Source organism: Micromesistius poutassou (genome assembly GCF_964030765.1).
Source record: "Micromesistius poutassou genome assembly, chromosome: 4".
Classification (NCBI taxonomy): Eukaryota; Metazoa; Chordata; class Actinopteri; order Gadiformes; family Gadidae; genus Micromesistius; species Micromesistius poutassou.
The window spans coordinates 2,965,374-2,979,496 of record NC_140274.1 but is presented as its reverse complement, the minus strand read 5'-3'; the positions used below and the strand labels follow the sequence as shown (position 1 = coordinate 2,979,496).

General features: G+C 54.8%; 1 protein-coding gene across 2 annotated transcripts in view; it reads left to right on the top strand.

The window, feature by feature from the left end:
- LOC311342629 (bridge-like lipid transfer protein family member 2) overlaps positions 1–14,123 on the top strand; it is a 30,519-nt gene that overhangs the window by 15,916 nt on the left and 480 nt on the right. For both annotated transcript variants that reach the window (XM_084467490.1, XM_084467489.1), the window contains exons 22-39: positions 1,471–1,661; positions 1,957–2,056; positions 2,730–2,929; positions 3,412–3,709; positions 4,876–5,033; positions 5,227–5,433; positions 5,991–6,090; positions 7,309–7,491; positions 7,915–8,036; positions 8,249–8,404; positions 9,022–9,143; positions 9,758–9,938; positions 10,390–10,476; positions 11,075–11,185; positions 11,393–11,528; positions 12,203–12,324; positions 12,426–12,527; positions 13,654–13,788. In XM_084467490.1, coding sequence (XP_084323616.1) covers positions 1,471–1,661; positions 1,957–2,056; positions 2,730–2,929; positions 3,412–3,709; positions 4,876–5,033; positions 5,227–5,433; positions 5,991–6,090; positions 7,309–7,491; positions 7,915–8,036; positions 8,249–8,404; positions 9,022–9,143; positions 9,758–9,938; positions 10,390–10,476; positions 11,075–11,185; positions 11,393–11,528; positions 12,203–12,324; positions 12,426–12,527; positions 13,654–13,788 — 2,711 coding nt within the window. The remainder of the gene's footprint in view (positions 1–1,470; positions 1,662–1,956; positions 2,057–2,729; positions 2,930–3,411; positions 3,710–4,875; positions 5,034–5,226; positions 5,434–5,990; positions 6,091–7,308; positions 7,492–7,914; positions 8,037–8,248; positions 8,405–9,021; positions 9,144–9,757; positions 9,939–10,389; positions 10,477–11,074; positions 11,186–11,392; positions 11,529–12,202; positions 12,325–12,425; positions 12,528–13,653; positions 13,789–14,123) is intronic.

Genomic DNA, 14,123 nt, shown 5'->3' with positions numbered 1-14,123 from the left:
TTCACATCACCATCACTATGACTACCTACATCAGCACCATCACTATGACTACCTACATCAGCACCATCACTATGACTACCTACATCAGCACCATCACTATGACTACCTACATCAGCACCATCACTATGACTACCTACATCAGCACCATCACTATGACTACCAACATCATCACTATGACTACCTACATCAGCACCATCACTATGACTACCTACATCAGCACCATCACTATGACTACCTACATCAGCACTATGACTATCAACATCATCACCATCACTATGACTACCAACATCAGTACCATCACTATGACTACCAACATCATCACTATGACTACCAACATCAGTACCATCACTATGACTACCAACATCATCACCATCACTATGACTACTAACATCATCACCATCACTATGACTACTAACATCATCACTAGGACTACCAACACCATCACTATGACTACCGACATCATCACCATCACTATGACTACCAACATCATCACTATGACTACCGACATCAGTACCATCACTATGACTACCAACATCATCACCATCACTATGACTAGCAACATCATCACTATGACTACCAACATCATCACCATCACTATGACTACTAACATCATCACCATCACTATGACTACCAACATCATCACCATGACTATGACTACTAACATCATCACCATCACTATGACTACTAACATCATCACCATCACTATGACTACCAACATCATCACCATCACTATGACTACCAACATCAGGTCTTTTAGTAGCATAGAGGCTTGCATCCAAAGGGACTCACAGTGAGCTCAGAGTCCTTATGAGCAGGTAGGGGTTCAGACCCAGACCCTCCAGCTGGGAGGAGTCCACCTCACTAGTCCACCTCCTAGTCCACCTCCTAGTCCACCTCCCTAGTCCACCTCCTAGTCCACCTCCCTAGTCCACCTCCCTAGTCCACCTCCCTAGTCCACCTCCTAGTCCACCTCCCTAGTCCACCTCCCTAGTCCACCTCACTAGTCCACCTCCTAGTCCACCTCCCTAGTCCACCTCACTAGTCCACCTCCCTAGTCCACCTCCCTAGTCCACCTCACTAGTCCACCTCCCTAGTCCACCTCCCTAGTCCACCTCACTAGTCCACCTCCCTAGTCCACCTCACTAGTCCACCTCCCTAGTCCACCTCCCTAGTCCACCTCCCTAGTCCACCTCACTAGTCCTCCTCCCTAGTCCACCTCCCTAGTCCACCTCCCTAGCCACCACAGCCGCTACAGTCATTACCGTTCATAGTGAGCTGCACATATTCCTATGTACATTTATTTGTACGTACATTTTTATTGGCCGACTGTGCTTTATAGTTTCACGGTTTATATCCTACTCTCTATTTTTACGCAGTCATTTTTCATCCGATCGAGACTTGGACGATCTCCCCGGTGACTAGTAAAGAGTCCCACGTCTGAGGGCGCGCTGTGTGTGTCTCCCCGTTCAGAGCCGTGCCAGCCCCGGATGCTGTTCTACAGCAGCACCCTGCGCTGGATGCAGAACTTCTGGGCCACCTGGACGAGCGTGTCGCGGCCCATCTGCCGGGGGAAGCTGTTCCACAGCCTGCGGCCCGTCCGCAGGAAGCTGGGCCAGCACTACAAGCAGCTGTCCTACACCGCAGCCTTCCCTCAGCTGCAGGTACCCTTCACACCCCCTGGTGTCCGTCTGCCAGGGACCCATGGGCAGGGCCCGTAGGAGTCTGTGTTGGTGTATCCTTCCTGTTCTGTTCTGTGTGCGTTTATAGTGGGTGTTCCATTTGTATTGTTCTCATTTCTCCATTTCTCTACAAAGGGAAATCCATCTCTCTCTCTCTCTCTCTCTCTCTCTCTCTCTCTCTCTCTCTCTCTCTCTCTCTCCCTCCCCCCCTCCATATGAATAAAGCTGTGTCCTCTCCTCTGAGCCGCGTGTCTCTGTGTCCTCCCCCCCCCTCCAGGTCCACTACTGGGCCTCCTTCGCCCAGCAGAGGGGCATCCAGGTGGAGTGCAGGAAGGGCCACGTCTTCACCCGGGGGGCCCAGAGGCTCATCCCACAGGGTAGGACTCGCCGGGGACTTAACTCAGGAGATATCAAGGGAGACGTTGTAGGATAGCAGGGAGACTTGGAGCAGGCCTGGGAGGTGGTGTCAATGTTGTTTGTAGACGGATTGGAAGGCGTGGATCACGGATAGCAGGAGTGCTCTGTTGTCGCCATCTGCTTCTGTTCAAATTGGATCAGATCTCATCCGAGGCGGGATGTTCTAGTCTGGACATATAACCCCCAGATAAAAGGTTCTGCCTTCGAACCCCAATGTCCGTTGACTACCTGAAGCCATCCTGTAGTGAGATGCCTCACCCCTCCCTGAAAAAACAGCAGTGTGCCTCGATGTGGCTCTCATGCCATCTTATCGGCATGTGGCTCTGGAGGTCGAGCGGGTTCGAACTAGCAACTGGACGGTTGCTAGTTCGATCCCCGGCGCGTGTGAGTGTTGAGGTGTCCCTGAGCAAGGCGCCTCACCCTGACTGCTCCCGACGAGCTGGCTGTCACCTTGTGTGGTTGACACCACATGTCGCTGTGTGAATGTGTGCATGAATGGGTGAATGTTAAGCAATAGTGTAAAGTATTTTGAGTGGCCGCTGGTTAGAACAGCGCTGTATTAATGCAGTCTGTTTACCATTTATCTCGGAGCAGCAACATATTCAACATGCTCCTCCCCTCCCCCCTCCTCAGCCGGCACTGTGATGAGGCGTCTGATCTCGGAGTGGAACGTGACCCAGATGGTCAGCGAGCTGTCGGAGGTGACGGTGCACCTGATGGCCTCCACCTGGGACGAGACGGCCGACCACCAGATGAACGCCCAGGTGAAGAAGACTCACCTGCTCAGCCTGTCCTCGCTCAGCTACCAGCGGCAGAGCAACCGCACGGAGGAGGTGAGCCTAACCCTAACCCCACCGCCACGTCGGCCGCGCTCTGCTGTCACTCCGATGGGTCAAAGACCAGCATGACCCGGGACGGAGTTGTGTCGGTACTGGTTCCCCTCGGAGTGTTCGACCCCGTTGGTCGTAGTGTTATCCAATTGCGTGCAGTGATATTTTCCAATGCACGCTTGGTTCCGCCCCTCGAGTTGGGCCATTTTCATTACTCGTTGCCAGACCCTACAGCTTTCTAGATGTGGGTCTGGATTTCCAGGCTAGGTTTGAACCCCGTTGTTCACCGTCAACCTGCAGGCATCCATGAGCCGGATCCCCTCCCTGATCATTAACGACGTCCCTACTTCAAATGAATAAAAGTGTCCTAAATGAGATGGAAGATGTGATCTGCTAAACGACCAAATCGTAACGCGGGCAGAACGTGTGTGCATGGGAACCATTTTGAACTTGTATCACGTCCCCCGTCCCCCCCCCCCCCCCAGGACCCCAGCTCCAAGGCGGAGAGCAACGCCTCCTACACCCACCGGCTGCGTCTGGTGGACCTGCGCGCGTCCTGGACCACCACCAACCGCAACATCGCCTTCGGCCTGTACGACGGCTACAAGAAGGCGGCGGTGCTGAAGAGGAACCTCTCCACGGAGGCCCTGAAGGGGCTGCGCATCGACCCCCAGCTGCAGAGCAAGAAGCTCCGCCGGTCGCCCTCCAACTACTCCCCCAGCACGGCCCCCGCCACGCCCGTCCTCACAGCCCCCGCCCGCGCCGAGAAGAACCAGAACGAAGGTGGGTCGGGGTTGGGATGGGGTCCCTGGTCTTAGAGGATGGGGTCCCTGGTCTTAGAGGATGGGGTCCCTGGTCTCAGAGGATGGGGTCCCTGGTCTTAGAGGATGGGGTCCCTGGTCTTAGAGGATGGGGTCCCTGGTCTTAGAGGATGGGGTCCCTGGTCTTAGAGGATGGGGTCCCTGGTCTTAGAGGATGGGGTCCCTGGTCTTAGAGGATGGGGTCCCTGGTCTTAGAGGATGGGGTCCCTGGTCTTAGAGGACCAGCCTCTCGCAGAGGCGGGGATATTCCCTGTAGGAACCCTGCGCTAACTTTAGGAGACTCTTACGTCTCATCAGAAAGGGGTTAGCATGTAGCTCCTGTGAGGCCAATCACTGTGAACCTCCGGGACGGACGTTTGGCTACGCAAGGTTAGTCTGGACCTGAGTTAAACCTGTGATTGAGCACAACGTTGAGGTAGTGAGCTTGGAGTGCAGTGTACGTAGACCCAGCCTCACGAGGAAAGGGTAGGATTCACTAGTAGACCAAAAACTACCTTTTTCACCCATGAACACGTTCTTACATTATACTCTCCCCAGAAAGTATGAGCACTGCAGCGCTTTTGCTGTAGGACATATGAACCAACCCCACCCATCAATGAATCACAGTTTCACCCATATATGAGACAAATGCTAAGCCTGTGTGAACCCATACAGGAGGCGCCATTTCTTTAGAGCCTTCCCATTAATTTCTGCTCTTCAGCACCTCTGCTTCCGACTCTTAAAGGTGGCGTGAACCAGCATTTTTATTTTGGGTGATGTAACACATTTCAAAGTAAACCAGGACACCGGGGCTGAAGTGAAATGATCCTTCAGGATTAGATCTGTGATCTCGGGGGATCTTGGAGGTAATGCCTCAAAGGTGAAATCCAGGTTAGCTGTGTTTGACTCAAACACAATCATGAAAAACGGACAAAGACTTATCGTGATAATACTTAAATACTGATAATAAGTCTCCACTTCCTCACGTTCAGTGGAGAATAACCACGTGAACGGATCACTTCTCCTCAGCGTCCTCTGATGTTCCATCGGTCAGGTTCTAGCTGAAGGTCCCCTGATGTTTCAGGTTCTAGCTGAAGGGCCTCTGATGCTCAATGGGTCAGGTTCTGACGTCCGGTTCTCCTCCCTCAGGAACCTCCATGCTGCAGAAGCTGATCGAGGAGAACGATAAGTTTGTGGTGTTCTCGGAGGAGGACTCCGGGCTGGGCGAGCCGCTGTGTGGCATCGCCGCCTCCCAGACCGACGACGTCTACAACCGCAACTGGTTCATCGAGCTGGTCAACTGCCAGGTAAACCCCCTCCCCCTCCCCCACCCTGACCCTCACCCCATCGAACTAGCAACCCTTCCGGTTACCAGCCAACCCGCTCTCCCTCCTGAGCTACTGACACCCCCTTGTTAGCGTGTGGGGGAGCGAAGCCGTAATCCAATCACGACGATGATCGACGGTGCCCCTCCTCTACCCCCCCCCCCCCCGGCTCCAGATGATGCTGCGGGGCACGGAGACGGCCGGCTGCGTGCTGGTGTCGGCCGCCAAGGCCCAGCTGCTGCAGTGCGAGCACCACCCGGCCTGGTACAACGACACGCTGAAGCAGAAGACCACCTGGACCTGCCTGCTGGACGGCATGCAGTACTTCGCCACCATGGAGCCCAGCCCCTCGGTGCAGGAGGAGCGGCAGCGCTGGCTGGAGGTAGGCGGCGGGCCCGGTCCCCCCCGGCGGCCGTCTTGGGTCCATCTAGCCGGGAGGCCACTGTGTTTTTCGTAGGCAGAAGCGCTAGGATTGGACAGGCAGCCTGTCAGTCAAACTTGCACGCTGACTCCTAACCCCAACCCTAACCCTAACCATAACCCTAACCTTAACCCTAACCATAACCCTATCAGAGAAATGCGTTTGACTAACGTTAGTTTAATATACATTACAATTTAAGTTACCTTCCCCGTGGTCACGTGACAGATTTTAGCCTTTTTGGATTGGATCAGGGATTTGAACCAACGTGATTGGATAATCTCCGGCTATCCCCTCATTAATATACATGATTTTCCCGGATTCCGCCTACGAAAAAAACCCATTTGCAGCTGGGTGGGGGTGAAGTGAAGGAGCAGCAGGTGATCAAGGCCTCCGGCTGTGTGCAGCCCGTCCTCTATAAAGGGCTGTGAGACACTCGAGTGGTTCGCACCGAGAATCACTCACGGCTCTTCCTCTTTCTACTGATGGTGTGACCTGCGGGGGGCGCTGTTTGTGTTCAGGTGAAGAACATCGAGGAGCACAGGGAGAGGAACCTGGACTCTGTGTTGGAGCTGATGGAGAGTGGACAGGCTGTGGGCGGGATGGTCAGCACCACCACAGGTCTCACACACACACACTCACACACACACACACTCACACACACACTCACTCACTCTCTCTCTCTCTCTCTCACTCACTCACTCACTCACTCACTCACTCACTCACTCACTCACTCACTCACTCACTCACTCACTCACTCACTCACTCACTCACACACGCTCTCTCACACACACGCTCTCTCACACTCACACACACACACAGTCCACTTTCCTTTAGTAGGCCACGGCGGTCTGTGCTATTTAAATGCTGAAGCCTTTCAATGGGCTCTGTGCACGCAACACTTCCGCATTGGTCTCAGAATGCTTCTACAAATCCGGTTACGGTGTTATACTGATTTCTGCGACCCACCGAAGTGTGACCCAAGCGCTGTTGAACATTTTCTGAAACATGCACATGAGTATGAAGTGTAGACAGGCATGAAGTCGTTCACGTGCGGAAACGTGCACAAGCTTAAAACGTAACATTTGGATCGTTATTTGGGTCACACTTCGGTGGGTCGCAGAAATCAGTATAACACCGTAACCGGATTAGTAGAAGCATTCTGAGACCAATGCGGAAGTGTTGCGTGCATAGAGCCTATTGATTTGTGGTGCTGTGATGCAGCCATCTCTTTGGTCTGGACATGAGATGTGCTGTTGCTCTAGTCCGGTGGTCTTAAACCTTCTCTACTAGTGTCCCTTTTAAGAGGTTCTTCAGCCCCCTTTCACGGGCACAAAACATCTTTGGGAGAAAAAAATACTGTGCTTCATGAAACTGTTGGCTAATTCCTCCCCACAAAGGAAGCACAAAGCCGGGGAGGGTCAGAGCATGTAGAGGGGAATGCCATTAAGATATATTCCTCCTGAAACTGACGACATTTTGGTGATTCTGGATGATCTTTCTTTTTCACAGATTCTCCTTGTTTACATTTCAACCACATGTCCATTTTTAGATTTTAGATTTTCTATCTTTCAGGATTTAAACTTGCTCAGGGTGGAAAAAAACTGTAGTTTGCTTTTTATTTTTTAGGGTACCCCCTGCAGTATTCCAAATCACCCCTAGGGGCACGCGTACCCCCATTTGAGAACCACTGCTCTAGTCTGCAACGCGAGGGCCACGCTTTGTATCCCCACCGTTTACGAGCGCTGACGATGTGACAGACAACGTGATTGCTGACCGACGACTGAGACGCGACCAGAAGGTGTAAAGTAAACCGAGATGTCTTCCCTCCACCTTCAGACTGGAACCAGCCGGCGCAGGTGAACGACACGCAGCAGGTCCAGCGCATCATCTCCCGCTGCAGCTGCCGCATGTACTACATCGGCTACAGCCACGACATCGACCCCGAGCTCGCCACGCAGATCAAGCCCCCGCAGGTCCGGGACGACCACGAGAAGGAGGACCTGCTCAAGAAGCAGGCCGGTAGGTCCCTGGTCCCGGGGGATGGGGTCCCTGGTCCCGGGGGATGGGGTCCCTGGTCCCTGGTCCTGGGGTCCCTGGTCCTGGGGGATGGGGTCCCTGGTCCCGGGGGATGGGGTCCCTGGTCCCGGGGGATGGGGTCCCTGGTCCCGGGGGATGGGGTCCATGGTCCTGGGGGATGGGGTCCCTGGTCCTGGGGGATGGGGTCCCTGGTCCCGGGGGATGGGGTCCCTGGTCCTGGGGGATGGGGTCCATGGTCCTGGGGGATGGGGTCCCTGGTCCTGGGGGATGGGGTCCCTGGTCCTGGGGGATGGGGTCCCTGGTCCCGGGGGATGGGGTCCCTGGTCTTAGTTTGGCCAAGAGAACCAGCCCAGATTACTTTTAGGAGGAGTTCCAACTCTGTTCTCAACACACTTCCTCCCCCAGGGGCCGTGGACACCTTCACCCTCATCCACCACGAGCTGGAGATCTCCACCAACCCCGTGCAGTACGCCATGATCCTGGACATCGTCAACAACCTGCTGCTGCACGTGGAAACCAAACGCAAGGTAGAGACACAGCCTGGCCTGGTCCCCCTGGTCCCCCTGGTCCCCCTGGTCCCCCTGGTCCCTCCACACAAAGGACCTGAGGGCCGTGTGTGTGTGTCTGTGTGTGTGTGTGTGTGTGTCTGTGTGTGTGTGTCTGTGTCTGTGCATTCACGCTGTGGGTGTTTGTGTTTATATGCGTGTACTTATCTGCCTGCGTGTGTGTGTGTGTCCAGGAGCACAGTGAGAAGAAGCAGAGGGTGCGCTTCCAGCTGGAGATCTCCAGTAACCCTGAGGAGCAGCGCAGCAGCATCCTCCACCTGCAGGAGGCGGTGCGGCAGCACGTGGCCCTGATCCGCTGCCTGGAGAAGCAGATCTACTCCAACATCAGGGTGAGGGCACACTGGGCTCTGCTCTCTGGACCCCCCACCCAGTCCACGCCAAAAGCGAGGCGAATGTTTGCGGTGCGCTTTCACGCACGTCGTGAACGTTTAAGCACTCGCACGACTGTTTTGAAGCGAGGAGGAGGAGGAGGAGGAGATCTCTTGTGAACAACAACGTTTCTTTCTGCCCATAATTCTCAACCTTGGCTGAGATAACCACCAGTGCGAGCGTTACTTGTTGTGGAAGTACCAGAGACGTCAGAGTACCCAACGTACCCAACGCAGTCGTTTAGGGTTCATACAGCTTTTGGCCGAGATATTGTCTATTATATTATATTATATTATATTATATTATATTATATAGATATAGAGCTCCGGGAGTCCACAAACGGCAACAATCACTTTCTCCTCCATGTTGCCGTTCACTCTGGACTTCAGGGAGTGAACGCTGATAGGCTGTCACGACAAGGCATCGAGCAGAACTTGCGTGAATGGTTTGTGTTTGAGTACGAATGAATGAGTTCTGCAAACTCGTCTCTTCATTGACTTTGCGCGGCGTGGTTCTGAGCGGCCGCCGGCTGGTGAAGCGCCGTCTGAACGCCGTCCCTCCACCCTCCGGTCTGCAGGCGCAGCCCGAGGAGCAGAGCGGCGAGGACCTGCAGGAGGTCAACCTGCGGCTGCAGAACCAGCTGGACCAGGAGAAGACCGACATGCAGATGAAGAGCGAGGAGCTCAACATCCTCATCAGGTGCGGCCTCGTCTCTACGCTCTGCACCGGGGCCTTTGTCTTCTCTACGTCACTGCAGCTGTAGTCCTGCTGTGTCCTCGTGTGTGTGTGTGTGTGCGTGTCCTCATGTATGCGTGTATGTGTGTGTGCGCGTGCCTCCGTAGGTGCGTGGCCTCATGTAAGTATGTGTGCGTGTCTCCGTGCGTGCGTGCGTGTGTGTGTGTGTGTGTGTGTGTGTGTGTGTGTGTTGTATGCGCACCTGTGCCTGTCCTCGTGTGTGTGTGCGTGCGCGTGCGTGCGTGGCCTCATGTGTGTGCGTGTATGCGCGTGTGTGTGTGTGCGTGGCCTTGTGTGTGTGTGTGTGTGCGTGTGTATGCGTGTGTGTGTGTGTGTGTGTGTGTGTGTGTGTGTGCGTGTGTGTGCCTGTCCGTGTGTGTGTGTGTGTGTGTGTGTGTGTGTGTGTGGCCTCATGTGTGTGCGTGTATGCGCGTGTGTGTGTGTGTGTGCCTGTCCGTGTGTGTGTGTGTGTGTGTGTGTGTGTGTGTGTGCGTGGCCTCATGTGTGCGTGTGTGTGTGTGTGTGCGTGTGTGTGTGTGTGTGCGTGGCCTCATGTGTGTGTGTGTGCGTGCCCCCAGGTGCTTCAAGGACTTCCAGCTGCAGCGGGCCAACAAGCTGGAGCTGCGGAAGCCTCCGGAGGACGTGAGCGTGGTGCGGCGCACCGAGATCTTCTTCGCCCAGGCCAGCTGGTGCCTGACGGAGGAGGACGGCCAGCTGGGCATCGCCGAGCTGGAGCTGCAGAGGTTCATGTACAGCAAGGTGGGCGGGCCCGGCGCCGCACGGGCCAATCGGGAGCCACGTCCAGCTTAATGTAGCCGCAGGACTGATGGGGCGGGGCCGCGCCTCGGCCAATCGGGATCCGCCGGTCTGGGAGCGGTTCTCGGAGCGGTTCTCAGTAGGGGCGTAAATCGGAGCCTTCATGACGATTCGATACGATTTGATCGATTTCTTAAGCCAACGATTCGATTATTTTCGATACTTCAGAATTCCCCACTGTTCGATCCGATACTCAATATCTTTTACATTATATCTATTAATATAATATCTATCAAATAAATCAACAAAATCATTAATCATTTATTGAGGATACAGAAACAGTATTCTATACACACTTCAGTGCTCACTATGCAGGTCTAGTACGGCAAATCGTTGGATGTATAATTGACCCCCCCCCCCCCCCCCCCCCCCCGTTGTGCTTCTCCTCTTCCAGCTCAACAAGTCTGACGACACCGCTGAGCATCTGCTGGAGCTGGGCTGGTTCACCATGAACAACCTGCTGCCCAACGCCTCCTACAAGGTGAGCCCGCCCGCCGCCCGCCGCCCGGCCGGCCGTCAGCCCCCCGCCGGAGCGCTCTCCGCTCCGGCCCGCAGGGGGACAACGCACAGCGACAATTGACCTTTCCTCCCGGGCCGCGCGCCACCGCAATAAAACGTTTGAGTAGCATTTGAAGTGATGACGCTGCAGTTGTTTGTTGGTGCACAAAGCGCAGAGGTGTCGGTCGCACACATAAATAACGCTGCTGTCCTTGGTTTTCTCTGTGCAGCGAGTGAGGGTATGTACAGCACTGGCAGAGCGGCGCTCGCTGGTCGTGTTGTGGTGGTGGTGGTGGTGGTGGTGGTGGTGGCTGTGTTGGACTCCATCTTGTGTGTCCAGATGGACGGTCCCAGCAACACGTTCATGTTTACGTTGCACGCTGACGAATCGCATGGGCTGCATGCGTACCCAAAGGAATGCTTTGAATCAACCAACGCATTCAGTGCTGTGTCCATCGTGTTCTCTATCGTTTCTCATCCGTCTCGTACACTTTTGATTGACTTCCTCGATTTCTTTTTGTATGCTTTCGTTTTCGCGTGCTTCTCTTCCCCTGGAGTTAACCTCTCGTCTCCCCCCCCAGGTGGTGCTGCGGCCCCAGAGCCAGAGTCAGTCCGGGCGGCAGTTCGCTCTGCGCATCTTCAGCAAAGTGCGGCCGCCGGTGGGCGGGATCTCTGTGAAGGAGCACTTTGAGGTGAGCCAGACGCCACCGCTGCCCTGCACACCACACCCAGACCTCTGGGAACAGCTCCAGGGGCCGGGAGGGGCCGGGCTCAGGGGGTTGGACTCTCCACCCAAAAGGTTGTAGGTTCAGAGCCCAACGCTCACAGTTTACTGATGATGGTGATGATGAGGATGGTGATGATGAGGGGGTTGATGAATCGTGCCCCCCCCCCTTCAGGTGAACGTGGTGCCACTCACCATCCAGCTGATGTACCAGTTCTTCAAGAGGATGATGGGCTTCTTCTTCCCTGGACGCAACGTGGAGGAAGAGGAGGTGGCGGACGAGGAAGACAAGTTCAGACTGGTGACCACCGGTAGGTCTGACCCCCCCCCCCCCCCGGAGTGTCTGTTATGCCTGTTATGTAATCTTGTGTGTGTGTGTGTGTGTGTGTGTGTGTGTGTGTGTGTGTGTGTGTGTGTGTGTGTGTGTGTGTGTGTGTGTGTGTGTACAGTGAGTCTAGGGGGTACAGTGAGTCTAGGGGGGGTACAGTGAGTCTAGGGGGGGTACAGTGAGTCTAGGGGGGGTACAGTGAGTCTAGGGGGGGTACAGTGAGTCTAGGGGTACAGTGAGTCTAGGGGTACAGTGAGTCTAGGGGGGGTACAGTGAGTCTAGGGGTACAGTGAGTCTAGGGGTACAGTGAGTCTAGGGGGGGTACAGTGAGTCTAGGGGGGGTACAGTGAGTCTAGGGGTACAGTGAGTCTAGGGGGGGTACAGTGAGTCTAGGGGGGGTACAGTGAGTCTAGGGGTACAGTGAGTCTAGGGGGGGTACAGTGAGTCTAGGGGGGGTACAGTGAGTCTAGGGGGGGTACAGTGAGTCTAGGGGGGGTACAGTGAGTCTAGGGGTACAGTGAGTCTAGGGGGGGTACAGTGAGTCTTGGGGTACAGTGAGTCTAGGGGTACAGTGAGTCTAGGGGTACAGTGAGTCTAGGGTTACAGGCGGTCAGAGCCAGCGCCCCCCACTGACCCTGAGGGTCCTGTGCTCCCCAGGGGTCCAGGTGAAGGCCCGCCAGCTGTCGGAGGACTCCATGGGGCCGCTGGGGCCCAGCAAGGCGGCGGCCCAGGGCCCCAACCGCACCGGCGTCAGGAGGTCCTTCCGGAAAACACCGGAGGTAAAGCCCACCCCGCTCCTCCCCGTCAGGCGCTGTGAGCCACACCCAGACGGGAGGAGAGTTTAATGGCTGTGCCCCCCCTCCCCCCTCCCCCCCCCCAGCACCCGGTGGACGACATCGATAAGATGAAGGAGCGGGCGGCCATGAACAACTCCTTCATCTACGTCAAGATCCCCCAGGTGCCCCTCTGTGTCAGCTACAAGGTGGGCCCCGCGCACCTCTGCCACGCCCTCTCTCTCTCTCTCTCTCTCTCTCTCTCCGTCTCTCTTCCTGTTTCTCCTTTCTCCTGTCTCTCTTCTTCTCCATCTCGGTCTCTCCCTCCTTTCTGTGTTTCTCTGTCTCTCTTTCTCTTCTTCTCTTCGTCTCTCTCTTTTCTGTCTGACTTCTTCTCAGTCTGTCTCTCCCTCTCTCTCTTTCTCTCTCCTTTCTGTCTCTCTCTTCTTCTCCATCTCTGTCTCCCTCTCCTTTGCGTCTCTCCTTGACCATTGATCCCTGGTATCTGATCACATTCACTCTTCTGCTAACAGAACGCATTCTGATCCTGCTGCTGGGCCTCGCTTTTATATTCTCTACTTCTTTATACTCACTTCATTGTTGTGACCTCCGAAGGTTTGCGGCATTTCGCGGAGGAACGCCCCCTTTTGGTCGCTCCCACTCGGGATTCGGAGAGTAGACCGAGTTCAGTAAGGCCGACTGTACGACTCTACAACAAAAATGTCTGGGCCCGTAAAGAGATAATTTTTTTTGTGTTTGTACCACGTTGGTCATTTTAATGTACATTTTAAATGCTCTTACACACTTGATTACATTGCTATTTTATTCCGGTCACCTATTTATGCATTGCACAGTCTTGCTGTGCATGCAATACATTGTAAAGTTGTGTTGTTTGTTTTTCGAGCTGGTTTGCTAAAGAGGCTAATGTAGCAAACAATAACAACGACTAGCCAATGAGAAACGGGAACGCTATAAGTGCTGCAAGCCAGGAAATTACGTAATTAAGTACCAATGTAATAAAATGTGTAAGAGCATTTAAAATCAACATTAAAACCACCAACGTGGTACAAATACAAAGAAAAGAATTCTCTTTACGGGCGCAGCCCTTTTTGTTGTGGAGTCGTGCGGTCGGCCTCACTGAACTCGCTCTACTTTCAGAACAGCGAGCGGGACCGACCAAAAGGGGCCGTTCCTCCTCCGTGAAATGACGCAAGAAAGCTGTGAGATTCACACCTTAGGACTCGTACGGGCGGGCGTACCGTACAAATGGATAGCAGCATAAATCCCTCTGCCCCAGACGTCTTCAGGGTTCAAACGTGCCTCCTCTGTCTCCAGGGAGAGAAGAGCAGCGTGGACTGGAAGGACCTGAACCTGGTCCTGCCCTGCCTGGAGTACCACAACAACACCTGGACCTGGCTGGACTTCGCCATGGCGGTGAAGAGGGACAGCCGCAAGGCGCTCGTCGCCCAGGTACACATCCGACACCTTCTCGCCGTCAAAGGCCTTCAAACACCTGGGCTGCGTCTCAATTCAGGGGCTGAATTGCCCTGGAGACGGTGCAGGTGTTTGAAGGGGCTACACGCCACCGAGGGGTCTTCTGCTGGGCTCCTCTGAACGCGAGGACGCAGGGCGGGCAGGGTGGGAATCCGCTTTATGGGATCCGTCAGCCCAGCTGATGGGTGCTCCCACAACCAGGCGTAAATACGGTTTCACCAAAACGACTTGTTTCACCTAAATGTGGCTCAGGAGGTAGAGCGGGTTGGCTGGAAACCGGAAGGCTGCCGGTTCGATCCCCGGCTCCTCCT